The following is a 12,776-nucleotide window of genomic DNA, read 5'->3' as shown; positions in this document are numbered from 1 at the left end:
TGCAGCCCATTGCAGGCCGCCGATTGACTGCAGTGCTCACGTTGCATAACAATATCGCGTAAGGCGCTGACATTGCTGGAACGGTGCCCGTGCAGAAGGGGAGTGGTTTGTTGGTTTTTATTTTACATTGGGGAGGGAGGTCATCAGGTTTTTCCCATGTGAGATAAGGACATAACCTGGAAGCCCTATATGACGGCATTCTAGAATACTGCATATCTGCCCCCAATCCGGCCTGCAAGACAAGAAAAAGAGCTTTTATTATTCTCACCTACAGGGCGGTGCGGTCCAATGGGCATCGCTGGTTTTGACCCAGCACCTCCTGTCTGCTTGCGATCGCCATCCTCTTGCACTGCTTCATGTGGATGAAGCATACCTCGTCACCCACACAGTGTCCAGCATCGTGCTCCTGTCAAAGTACTGTAGTGCGCCTGCGCAGGAAAAGGCCAAAGAGCGCCGGCGCAGTGCTTTACTCTACCCTCGACAGGAGCACGATGCTGGACACGGTGTGGGTGACGTGGTACGCTTCATCCACACGGAGCAGTGCAGGAGGATGGCCGTCGAGAGAAGAGATGAGGTGTCGGATCAAGACCAGCGATGCCCATCGGGCCGCACCACCCCATAGGTGAGTATAATAAAAGCTCTTTTTCTTGTCCTGCCATTCAATCCCCGCATGTGGTTGCGGCTGTCCAACAGTCGCGAATCATGCAGCCGCGAGGACTTGAGCCCCTACAATACGCGGATAACACCCGAGTATGCTCAGATGTCGCTATATCCGAGCACGATCGCTCATCACTAATCCCTTACCTTATTCTTTTATCAGACCTTACACCTCCTAGGTAAAATGTCTGCACAGTTAAAGGGCAGGTTGGATCCAGCGGTGACTAAAAACAGCCGTTAGCCTGATGGAAGGAGAGGGTCGGCTGACTTCTGTTATAAGCTGCGTCCTTCTCATTTGCCTTTTGGTTTTTATTTTGCAGGTTCGTCATCGGACGTCCGACCAAGTTATGGCGCTGAAGATGAACAAACTGAGTAGTAACCGAGCCAACATGCTGAAGGAAGTCCAGCTGATGAACCGCCTGTCACACCCCAATATACTGAGGTACCGTCAGTCAGGGCCTGTGTGACTGCTGCTCTGGTCATCATGCTGCATCCATGAGTCTGTGGCCACATGAAATCCTTTACTGTTGTGTGAGCAGATTGCAATCCTAAAAGCTCAGCGGACGCTGCTAGAATTTATTTTTTTTTTTTTTTTTTTTTTGCATGGCTTTTGTAGCGTGTATGGTGTAAACACTCCCATCTTCCACAATGCAGCACAGCGGACCCTGCAGTCCATGGGGTGGTAATGAGGCGACGCATGTTCACCACTGCATAGGATGGGTGGCAGGATACCGCCATTTACAAGTGTATGGCCGGCTGTGCACCATTGCAGCCCATGTCCCATAGTTAGATGTGATCAGGAGCCTGAGAGCCGTTACTCCAGGTCTTATTGCAACTGTTGTGAGAAATCGAAAAAAATTCCGACTTACGGGTCAGAGAGTAAAAAGATTCTATACAAGATTGCTGCTCAGAAAGCGAAAGGTTCTGTATCCGAGCGCTAGTCTGTAATCGGTGATGGTCAAGACTACCATCATAGAGGTGCTATCCGGACTACTTATCAATATGTGGTCAGTATATATAGAGGTGCTAATCAGGACTACTGATCCATATGTGGTCAGTATATATAGAGGTGCTAATCCGGACTACTGATAAATATGTGGTCAGTGTATATAGAGGTGCTAATCCGGACTACTGATCAATATGTAGTCAGTATATATAGAGGTGCTAATCCGGACTACTGATCCGTATGTGGTCAGTATATATAGAGGTGCTAATCAGGACTACTGATCAATATGTGGTCAGTATATATAGAGGTGCTAATCCTGACTACTGATCAATATGTGGTCAGTATATATAGAGGTGCTAATCCTGACTACTGATCAATATGTGGTCAGTATATATAGAGGTGCTAATCCGGACTACTGATCAATATGTGGTCAGTGTATATAGAGGTGCTAATCCGGACTACTGATCAATATGTGGTCAGTGTATATAGAGGTGCTAATCCGGACTACTGATCAATATGTGGTCAGTATATATAGAGGTGCTAATCCGGACTACTGATCAATATGTGGTCAGTATATGTAGAGGTGCTAATCCGGACTACTGATCAATATGTGGTCAGTATATATAGAGGTGCTAATCCGGACTACTGATCAATATGTGGTCAGTATATATAGAGGTGCTAATCCGGACTACTGATTAATATGTGGACAGTGTATATAGAGGTGCTAATCATGCTACTGATCAATATGTGGTCAGTGTATATAGAGGTGCTAATCCGGACTACTGATCAATATGTGGTCAGTATATATAGAGGTGCTAATCCGGACTACTGATTAATATGTGGACAGTGTATATAGAGGTGCTAATCATGCTACTGATCAATATGTGGTCAGTGTATATAGAGGTGCTAATCCGGACTACTGATCAATATGTGGTCAGTGTATATAGAGGTGCTAATCCGGACTACTGATCCATATGTGGTCAGTGTATATAGAGGTGCTAATCCGGACTACTGATCCATATGTGGTCAGTGTATTGAATGTGCTAATCCGGACTACTGATCAATATGTTGTCAGTGTATATAGAGGTAACATAGTAACATAGTTTTGAAGGCTGAAGGAAGACCTTATGTCCATCTAGTTCAGCCTATTTTAGTGCAGCTGTTCTGCATTGTTGATCCTGGGGAAGGCAAAAAAAACCCACAGAGTAGAAGCCAATTTTCTCCATAGGGAAAAAAATTCCTTCCCCTAAGCTGGGTCAACCATCTACCTATAATATTATGTTATTCGTAACCTTCTATACTGTTATTCACAAGAAAAGCCTCCATTCCTTTCTTAAATTCATTCAGTGAGTTGGCCATCACCACTTCCTCAGGAAGAGAATTCCAGAGCCTCACTGCTCTTACTGGTGCTAAACCAGACTACTGAGGACCCATATACTGACAAATAAGTAGTGCTAAGTAGATTACATAGAGCACTCCTATAATATAACACCTAAATAGACTAATAGCTTTCAGGACAGTCCTACCACTAGTCCAATAAACATATGGAACTACTGTAGAGATTAAGTGGACAATGTAAATAATATGACAAAACACATATAAAAACATGTTATAAAGGGGCCCTATGGTTAAAATAGTGCAAGATATTGAGTTAAAAGAAAAAAGGATGTTATATTTACAAAAAATATTTTAATTAAGCTGCGCCTCCTGACGAAGCCTAGAGGGCGAAACGCGCGTCGAGGTGCAGTTTAGCAGGGTGCTGCAGTGTTCATCTGCCCCTTTCACACGGGAACTATGGCCTTAGGCACTTTCCTATCTAGACAATACACCCTCCCCCTTATATTGGGCCAATAATCTCTATATGTGTTAGCTACCCTAGGACTTTACACAGTGGTAGGACTGTCTTGACTTTTCTCCACCTAGCCTTGGCTGTCTGTATATGTCTTTTTACTGGTCTCATCCAAGTTTATACATTTTGGAGTTTGAAAAGATGCATAAAAATGATGATACGGTGGAAATACTTGTGTGATAATCCTGCACGCGGTGTGCAGAGAGTTTGTAAACTTGGTTGGCGGTCAGTATATGGAGTAACCGTTCTAGATCAGACGACTAGTCTGCTAGTGGAGGTCTTCTAGATTATTGGCGGGTAAATAGAGATTTACTAGTACAGACCGAGTGCCCGTCAGTAAATGGCAAGGTTCTGTCTGTAAATCGAGAGCTTTTGGGCTGCCGGTCAGTAATGGAGGAGTCTGGGTGCCTTTTGAGGTACACCTGTCGTGGCGCTTTGTCAGGGGCGCTGCTCCTCTTGCACCTGAGACATTTCTCCTTCTCTTCGTGTAACTGGATCTTCTTGGGATGTAGCAGAACAAACACCAAGGAAATCTGTCGGCTCGGTGCAAACGAACAAAAGGCGCAAACCAATTTAGCAACTGTAACGGGGCGAGCCGCAGGTATGATTCTGGGCGTGAGTCCGCCGGAGAGAAGCCTCCGTTAACCCCTTCCCGGCCCCGCAAGATTCGCAGCTCAGGGCGGGTTATTGGTGTTGGCGTCCTTCCCCCTTGGCTCGGTCGCATGAGTTTTTTGGCAGCTTTCAGCCATTCCTATTTATGCTGTGAGATCTCCTCGTATTTGATGAGTCTCTCTCCGGCTTGTGTTGCAGTTTCACCGCGCGGCTTTTTTTTTTTTTTACAAGGTATTTTTAGCAAGTAAAATGTTTGCCGAGTGAGCTCATACTCCAGAGATCGAACAGCGGCTCCTGCTCCGGGGGTTGTTTTATGCCAAAAAAATAATTTACACCAAAGCTCGATACTGTTCCACGTTTTCTCCATGTTCACTTACAGTAACATTAAATCTGCAACTGGATCCTCGCAGTGGACGCGGTGATCGCGCAGATTTCCCGGTCAGCAGGTTCTTGCCATCACTGGAGATAAAGGGTGATGGTTCTCCATCCGATGAGAAGGGTTTATTGACCGTAGTATTGGATTCGGCAGCAGACTTATGGGTCTATTGACAAGTGCAGAAAGCAATTATGTAGATTTACGGCTTCATCTGGAGACTGTCACTTTAAGATGAGCTCCCTTTATCAGCACATACGTGTTTCTGGAAGCACAGGATCGTATATCCGGGGTATAAAAAGTGGGAATGCTAGGTGACAACCACTTTGGCGGCTTTTATAGCTGTCATTGGGTTGTTTTTTATAGAATCCTGAGTGGCAAATCTACGTATTTGCACACACGGCTCTTTGGTGATGCCTACTGTTTTTTAACGTTTCCTTAGATCTGTGGGTGCTGGCATAGCTTTACTATATCCCCCCAAACTTCAAGGGGGTCACCTGTCATGATATTGGGTTAATCGGGGCCTGACCCGGCCGTCTGACATGGAGCGCTGCGTGGAGCGTAACATTAGAATGTCAGCCCTTTTAATGATTGGCAGCCGTCCAGCGGCGCCGCGCGGAGGATCCGGTTTCCGTTTAGTGCATTTGGAGATAAATGTTTGATTTCCCTGAAATCCTGATCATACAGACGATGGACTCCCTGCTACTAACCACCCCCCATATATCAATTCTTAACCCTTCGTTTCTCAGTGGCTTTTAAGACCTCGTTCTTTGTGTGACTTTCAGACTGTGGTTGATGTAGCACATAAATAATAATAAAAATGGAAAAGTTCAGTAGTTTTCTAATATACCGTACTTTAATTTCTTCACCTTTTTACAGGGAACCTGTCACGTCCAAAAAACGCCATTTTCTTGCAGATGTATAGGGTATGATATGCAGGTAAAAAGCGTTTACATGCTGACTCGCTACCTTACTGGAGCAGCGGCTGCAGGGAGAAAATGAATAACTATATCCTCCCTGCAGCCGCTCGCTTCCTGTCATCAGGGCGGTGCAGGGAGCGGTCACAGTCACCGCTCACTATTACAGTATAATTAGCAGTGACTGATCGCTCCCTGCACCCCCTGATGGCTGGAGGTGAGCAGCTGCAGGGAGGATATATTGATTCATTTTCTCCCTGTAGCCGCTGCTCCAATAAACTTGACCAGTCGACCAACACTGACTTAAAAATGTGGACACAGATCATTAAAAATTGGTGCATTGACAAGTCTGAATGCATGTTCCATCTATGAGGATTTGTTACAATGTATCAGAGCACACAATCCCATCCAATGCAACAAGCTATCAGTTATGTGACGCTGCATGTGAACATGAAGAGATGATATCTCATCTGTGTTGCTGTTGTTTTGCCCATCACATTAGAGGAAAGCGAGTAACGCAGTGATGATGGATACATTGTAGTGACTGTGGTCTCTGTGTCATCGCGACTTTAATACTCTTCTTTTTATCTCTTCCTGCAGGTTTATGGGGGTCTGCGTCCACCAAGGGCAGTTACACGCACTGACGGAGGTAAGACTCGGGGGCATCACTCACATTATTTCTATTTAAGGTAGAAAGAAACGTTGCACTAATGTCCATTATTCCCCGATGCTGCAGTGACCTGTGAAATATCCCACGGGTACACTAAATAACACTCCTGCTATTAACCCCTTCATAACTGTATTAATGGAACCTCCAGTATAGTCTGATTCAATGTGTTAATCGATTATTGTCGTGTCCCACCGAAATGTCATCATGTCCTTGTCCTGTATACCCTCGAGTGTCAGTCTTGTTCTGTCTCAGTCAGCCCGCCCCCACATTTGTCACCATCTTTTGGGTCCTGTTCCTCCTCCCCAATTATCCAGGTTCGTGCTAAAATTCTACCCTCGAGTGGCGGCGTCTCGTGCTCCAGTCCACCATCAAGTGGCGACGTCTCGTGGTCCTGTCTAGCCCCGACGGGCGTCGTCTCGTGGTCCTGCCTAGCCACGACGGGCGTCGTCTCGTGGTCCTGCCTAGCCACGACGGGCGTCGTCTCGTGGTCCTGTCTAGCCCCGACGGGCGACGTCTCGTGGTCCTGTCTAGCCCCGACGGGCATCGTCTCATGGTCCTGTCTAGCCCCGACGGGTATCGTCTCGTGGTCCTGTCTAGCCCCGACGGGCGACGTCTCGTGGTCCTGTCTAGCCCCGACGGGCATCGTCTCGTGGTCCTGTCTAGCCCCGACGGGCATCGTCTCGTGGTCCTGTCTAGCCCCGACGGGCATCGTCTCATGGTCCTGTCTAGCCCCGACGGGTGTCGTCTCGTGGTCCATCTTTCTATTCTTCTGGTTTCCCCCTCTCCGAGTCCTCACACCTTTGTTGTGAATCGGCGTATGATTTATCCTGCACCCAGCCCCATAGACTCTTGTGGCCCCGTCCCTGCGGTTACTCTTGTTTTGCTCTGTGGTCTTGGCTGACAGCCAGGTTCATTCTTGCGTTATATCCGAACAGTTATTGATGCAATGAATTGGGAATTTGCAGCAATAATATTGCAGAACACATTATGTCAGCCTTATCTGACCAGAGCCCGTGTCTGCTGTGTCCCTGCAATCACCAGCAGGTAGAGAGTTTTTGACCTTCCTCCTCTGTCTGTGAAAGGAATCTGTCACCAGGTTTTTGCCACTTAATCTGAGAGAAGCATAGTGTAGAGACAGACGCTGATACCAGCAGTATGTCACTTACTGGACTGCCTGCTGTAGTTTTTATGAAATCATTATTTTATCAGCAGGAGATTATCACTAGAGGGCTAGTAAGCCTGCTGCCAGGTAGTCCAATCCCATCCCCACCACTGATTGGCAGTTTTCTGCCTATGCACAGTGTACACAGAAAGCGGCCAATCGATGATTTGGGAGGGGTCATACAGAGCTCAGAATCCAGAGAATTGCAAGGTTCTTCCTCAGAAAACACTTTTTTATGAAGTCTGCAGTAAGCAGCCCAATAAGTGATGAATCGCTGGAATCAGGGTATCTGCCCCATCATTATGCTGCCTTCAGATGCGGTAATAAAAACCTGCTGACAGATTCTCTTTAAGTTGCAGGGAATTATTCTACCTGTCTGGATCTGAGGTGACGGGGCAGCACAGGTTGTTATCTGCCGCACCAGTAACATTCCTGTAGCGGATGATTGATTCTCATGGTGATTGTTACGCTTCGTCCATCAGGTGCCCTCCACCTCTTCCTTTTGTTGGGGTCAGGTGACTGCTCCGTGAAGCTTTAATTTGTAAGGCAAGACTCCTCTCATGAACAAAGGAGCCCATGGAGCGTCCTCTGCTCTATTATCATGAAATAATATCCGTCCGCAGCCAGATTTCTACAATCCGCCGTCTTTGTATTCACTTGTTGCAGAACACTAGTGTTTATGGAGTGATGTGGATGATGTCAGATACGTCATGTGTTATGGATGCTCAGCTCATCAGTGACGGTTAAATCTTACACTCGGCCAGTTTATTACATGGTGAAACTCTAATAACAGTTATGTCTTGGCGGGCTGCACACTGGGCCGGCTGCACACTTGGCGGGCCGCACGCTGGGCCGGCTGCACACTTGGCGGGCCGCACGCTGGGCCGGCTGCACACTTGGCGGGCCGCACGCTGGGCCGGCTGCACACTTGGCGGGCCGCACGCTGGGCCGGCTGCAGGCTGTATATGTACATAGAGGGTATACAGGTGGGACATAACATGTAAAGTTGTGCTGGATGGCTGGAGAATCCACACTCCATTGGTTTTAGTTCTTTGCTCCGTAGTATCGATCGTGTTGGTGTCTTCCTGTTCCCCAGGGCAGATGAATCCCGTGCGCCTTCAGTCACAGCTAAAGACAACAGACGGGGTGGTAAAGCTGCGGCTGGTGTGTCCTGCACAATCCGCCATTGTTCACGCTTGGTGTACATTCTTCTGTATACTCAGGGAACAGGTTTTTGTGCCAAATTAAACAGCCCTGATCTCATAAAAATTCCATTGTTGTGATTCGGGAAGCCTGGAGATGATATTCGTGTTTTATGTCAGGATGGAGCGTGCGACGGGACACGTCGGCCTGATGTGTCCAGTGAGATTTCCAGGTACCCGGCCAGCGCTCAGTGCTCGGGGCTTCCTCTCCTGTATATAGTAAATGCACCCGGCCGCCATAATGGAGGGACTGGACTAGAGCGCTGCCTCTGTGTAGCCCTGTGCGAACAACAAAACATAAAGACCTAGAGAGCGGTGATGCTCCTCCAGTGTAGTGCTGCACCACTCGGCCATTGTTCGTCTCGTCCTGCAAAAATAAAAAACGGCTCTATGCCATGAAGGTTTGAGCTCCACAAAATCTCTGAAGATGTGCTGTGGAATTTGGCACAAAGACTTTGGCAGCAGATCTGATTTTTGTAGCGATCAAAGAGCATTAGTCCTGTTTCACATTTCAGTTCTTTGGCGTCCGCCAAAGTGTGAAAAAACGGGTCTGTTTCTGTTTTGCCACAAACGGATGCTACCGGATCCGTTTTTTGTACGGATCCGCTTTAGCCACTAATGCAAGTCTATGGGGGGAAAAAACGGATCTGCCAAAAAAAATGGCGGATCTATTTTTTTTTTTTTCTTGCAAAACGGCGGATTTTGACGGACGTCAAAAAACGGAAGTATGATCCATCTCTAATTCTGCTTTTAGAGAATAGTACAGCCATGAAGGGTTTACTTGGTCTGTACATGCATGCCGGACCCAAGGTTTGTCCTTTGCTCAATGGTTGTGTTTTGCTGATCGTATTGGTAATGTTCATGCTGCTCTGGAATCGACTTCTATATTCTATCTTTTGGCTCCCACAGCCCTGTCTCCAGTTGTTGTCTCTGGAGGTATTAACCACTACATACCAGGAACATCCCATGTCTGATCCACTTGTCTAGACACAAGTCTAATGCCTGATACATCCCACCCCATCACAGGCCCCAGAGTTAGTCACTTACCCTGTGTGTAATATACTTTATATCTGGAGAGCGGCGATGTCTCCGCTGTATAATATACCTGATATCTGGGGAGCGGCGATGTCTCCTCCTGTATAATATACTTGATATCTGGAGAGCGGTGATGTCTCCGCTGTATAATATACCTGATATCTGGAGAGCGGCGATGTCTCCGCTGTATAATACACCTGATATCTGGAGAGCGGCGATGTCTCCTCTGTATAATACACCTGATATCTAGGGAGCGGCGATGTCTCCTCCTGTATAATATACCTGATATCTGGAGAGCGGCGATGTCTCCGCTGTATAATACACCTGATATCTAGGGAGCGGCGATGTCTCCTCCTGTATAATATACTTGATATCTGGAGAGCGGCGATGTCTCCTCCTGTATAATATACCTGATATCTGGAGAGCGGCGATGTCTCCTCCTGTATAATATACTTGATATCTGGAGAGCGGCGATGTCTCCTCCTGTATAATATACTTGATATCTGGAGAGCGGGGATGTCTCCTCCTGTATAATACACCTGATATCTGGAGAGCGGTGATGTCTCCTCCTGTATAATACACCTGATATCTGGAGAGCGGCGATGTCTCCTCCTGTATAATATACTTGATATCTGGAGAGCGGCGATGTCTCCTTCTGTATAATATACCTGATATCTGGAGAGCGGCGATGTCTCCTCCTGTATAATATAACTGATATCTGGAGAGCGGTGATGTCTCCTCTGTATAATATAACTGATATCTGGGGAGCGGTGATGTCTCCTCTGTATAATATAACTGATATCTGGGGACCGGCGATGTCTCCTCTGTATAATATAACTGATATCTGGGGACCGGCGATGTCTCCTCTGTATAATATAACTGATATCTGGGGAGCGGCGATGTCTCCTCTGTATAATATAACTGATATCTGGGGAGCGGCGATGTCTCCTCTGTATAATATACCTGATATCTGGGGAGCGGTGATGTCTCCTCCTGTATAATATACCTGATATCTGGAGAGCGGCGATGTCTCCTCCTGTATAATATAACTGATATCTGGGGAGCGGCGATGTCTCCTCTGTATAATATAACTGATATCTGGAGAGCGGCGATGTCTCCTCCTGTATAATATAACTGATGTCTGGAGAGCGGCGATGTCTCCTCCTGTATAATACACCTGATATCTGGGGAGCGGCGATGTCTCCTCTGTATAATATACCTGATATCTGGAGAGCGGCGATGTCTCCTCCTGTATAATATACCTGATATCTGGGGAGCGGTGATGTCTCCTCCTGTATAATATAACTGATATCTGGAGAGCGGCGATGTCTCCTCCTGTATAATATAACTGATATCTGGAGAGCGGTGATGTCTCCTCTGTATAATATAACTGATATCAGGGGAGCGGTGATGTCTCCTCTGTATAATATAACTGATATCTGGGGACCGGCGATGTCTCCTCTGTATAATATAACTGATATCTGGGGACCGGCGATGTCTCCTCTGTATAATATACCTGATATCTGGGGACCGGCGATGTCTCCTCTGTATAATATAACTGATATCTGGGGAGCGGCGATGTCTCCTCTGTATAATATAACTGATATCTGGGGAGCGGCGATGTCTTCTCTGTATAATATACCTGATATCTGGGGAGCGGTGATGTCTCCTCCTGTATAATATACCTGATATCTGGAGAGCGGCGATGTCTCCTCCTGTATAATATAACTGATATCTGGGGAGCGGCGATGTCTCCTCTGTATAATATAACTGATATCTGGGGAGCGGCGATGTCTTCTCTGTATAATATACCTGATATCTGGGGAGCGGTGATGTCTCCTCCTGTATAATATACCTGATATCTGGAGAGCGGCGATGTCTCCTCCTGTATAATATACCTGATATCTGGAGAGCGGCGATGTCTCCTCCTGTATAATATACCTGATATCTGGAGAGCGGCGATGTCTCCTCCTGTATAATATACCTGATATCTGGAGAGCGGCGATGTCTCCTCCTGTATAATATAACTGATATCTGGGGAGCGGTGATGTCTCCTCTGTATAATATAACTGATATCTGGGGAGCGGCGATGTCTTCTCTGTATAATATACCTGATATCTGGGGAGCGGTGATGTCTCCTCCTGTATAATATACCTGATATCTGGAGAGCGGCGATGTCTCCTCCTGTATAATATAACTGATATCTGGGGAGCGGCGATGTCTCCTCTGTATAATATAACTGATATCTGGGGAGCGGCGATGTCTTCTCTGTATAATATACCTGATATCTGGGGAGCGGTGATGTCTCCTCCTGTATAATATACCTGATATCTGGAGAGCGGTGATGTCTCCTCCTGTATAATATACCTGATATCTGGAGAGCGGCGATGTCTCCTCTGTATAATATAACTGATATCTGGGGAGCGGCGATGTCTCCTCTGTATAATATAACTGATATCTGGGGAGCGGCGATGTCTTCTCTGTATAATATACCTGATATCTGGGGAGCGGTGATGTCTCCTCCTGTATAATATACCTGATATCTGGAGAGCGGCGATGTCTCCTCCTGTATAATATACCTGATATCTGGAGAGCGGCGATGTCTCCTCCTGTATAATATAACTGATATCTGGGGAGCGGCGATGTCTCCTCTGTATAATATAACTGATATCTGGAGAGCGGCGATGTCTCCTCCTGTATAATATAACTGATGTCTGGAGAGCGGCGATGTCTCCTCCTGTATAATACACCTGATATCTGGGGAGCGGCGATGTCTCCTCTGTATAATATACCTGATATCTGGGGAGCGGCGATGTCTCCTCCTGTATAATACACCTGATATCTGGAGAGCGGTGATGTCTCCTCCTGTATAATATACCTGATATCTGGAGAGCGGCGATGTCCCCTTTTAGGTTATACTTATTTCGGTCACATAAGATCCCTCTCTTTTGCTTCCACCTTCTCCATATACCCCGTCTGCACAGCGGCGGCCTCACCTCATCAGACGCTCCAGACATTACTGTGCATGCAGTATTACCATGTCCCCGTTTTGCTCCTTCTTTTATGTGCCGTCCGGGGTTTTCTTTGGCAGCGCCGGCCGTGTTTTCTCAGCTGAGCGTCTGGCCCTGCTCCTCCTGATCGCTGCCACCTGCCTCCGTGCAGCAATTGTCACCAGCGCCTCCTGCACATGTGTGAATTATTACATGGCGGTAACAGACAGGCTCAGTGTACATCAGGGGCAACCCCGAGCAAAGCAACTGGAACTGAATACAGCTGAAATCCGGGGGCTTTATTTTTTTTCATCAGTCGTCGATGGATTGCACTCGTATCAGACTAAGTTCACACCATTGCAG

The 12,776-nt window shown here is 46.9% G+C and overlaps 1 protein-coding gene across 1 annotated transcript in view; it reads left to right on the top strand.

Moving 5' to 3' along the window:
* Positions 1–12,776, top strand: part of TESK2 (testis associated actin remodelling kinase 2) — a 46,486-nt gene that overhangs the window by 15,957 nt on the left and 17,753 nt on the right. The window contains exons 3-4 of the mRNA XM_073544439.1: positions 978–1,099; positions 5,955–6,003. Coding sequence (XP_073400540.1) covers positions 978–1,099; positions 5,955–6,003 — 171 coding nt within the window. The remainder of the gene's footprint in view (positions 1–977; positions 1,100–5,954; positions 6,004–12,776) is intronic.

Source organism: Dendrobates tinctorius, unplaced genomic scaffold, assembly GCF_039654945.1.
Source record: "Dendrobates tinctorius isolate UK_male_01 unplaced genomic scaffold, ASM3965494v1 ptg000138l, whole genome shotgun sequence".
NCBI lineage: Eukaryota > Metazoa > Chordata > Amphibia > Anura > Dendrobatidae > Dendrobates > Dendrobates tinctorius.
This window is presented reverse-complemented; position numbering and strand designations above follow the sequence as displayed.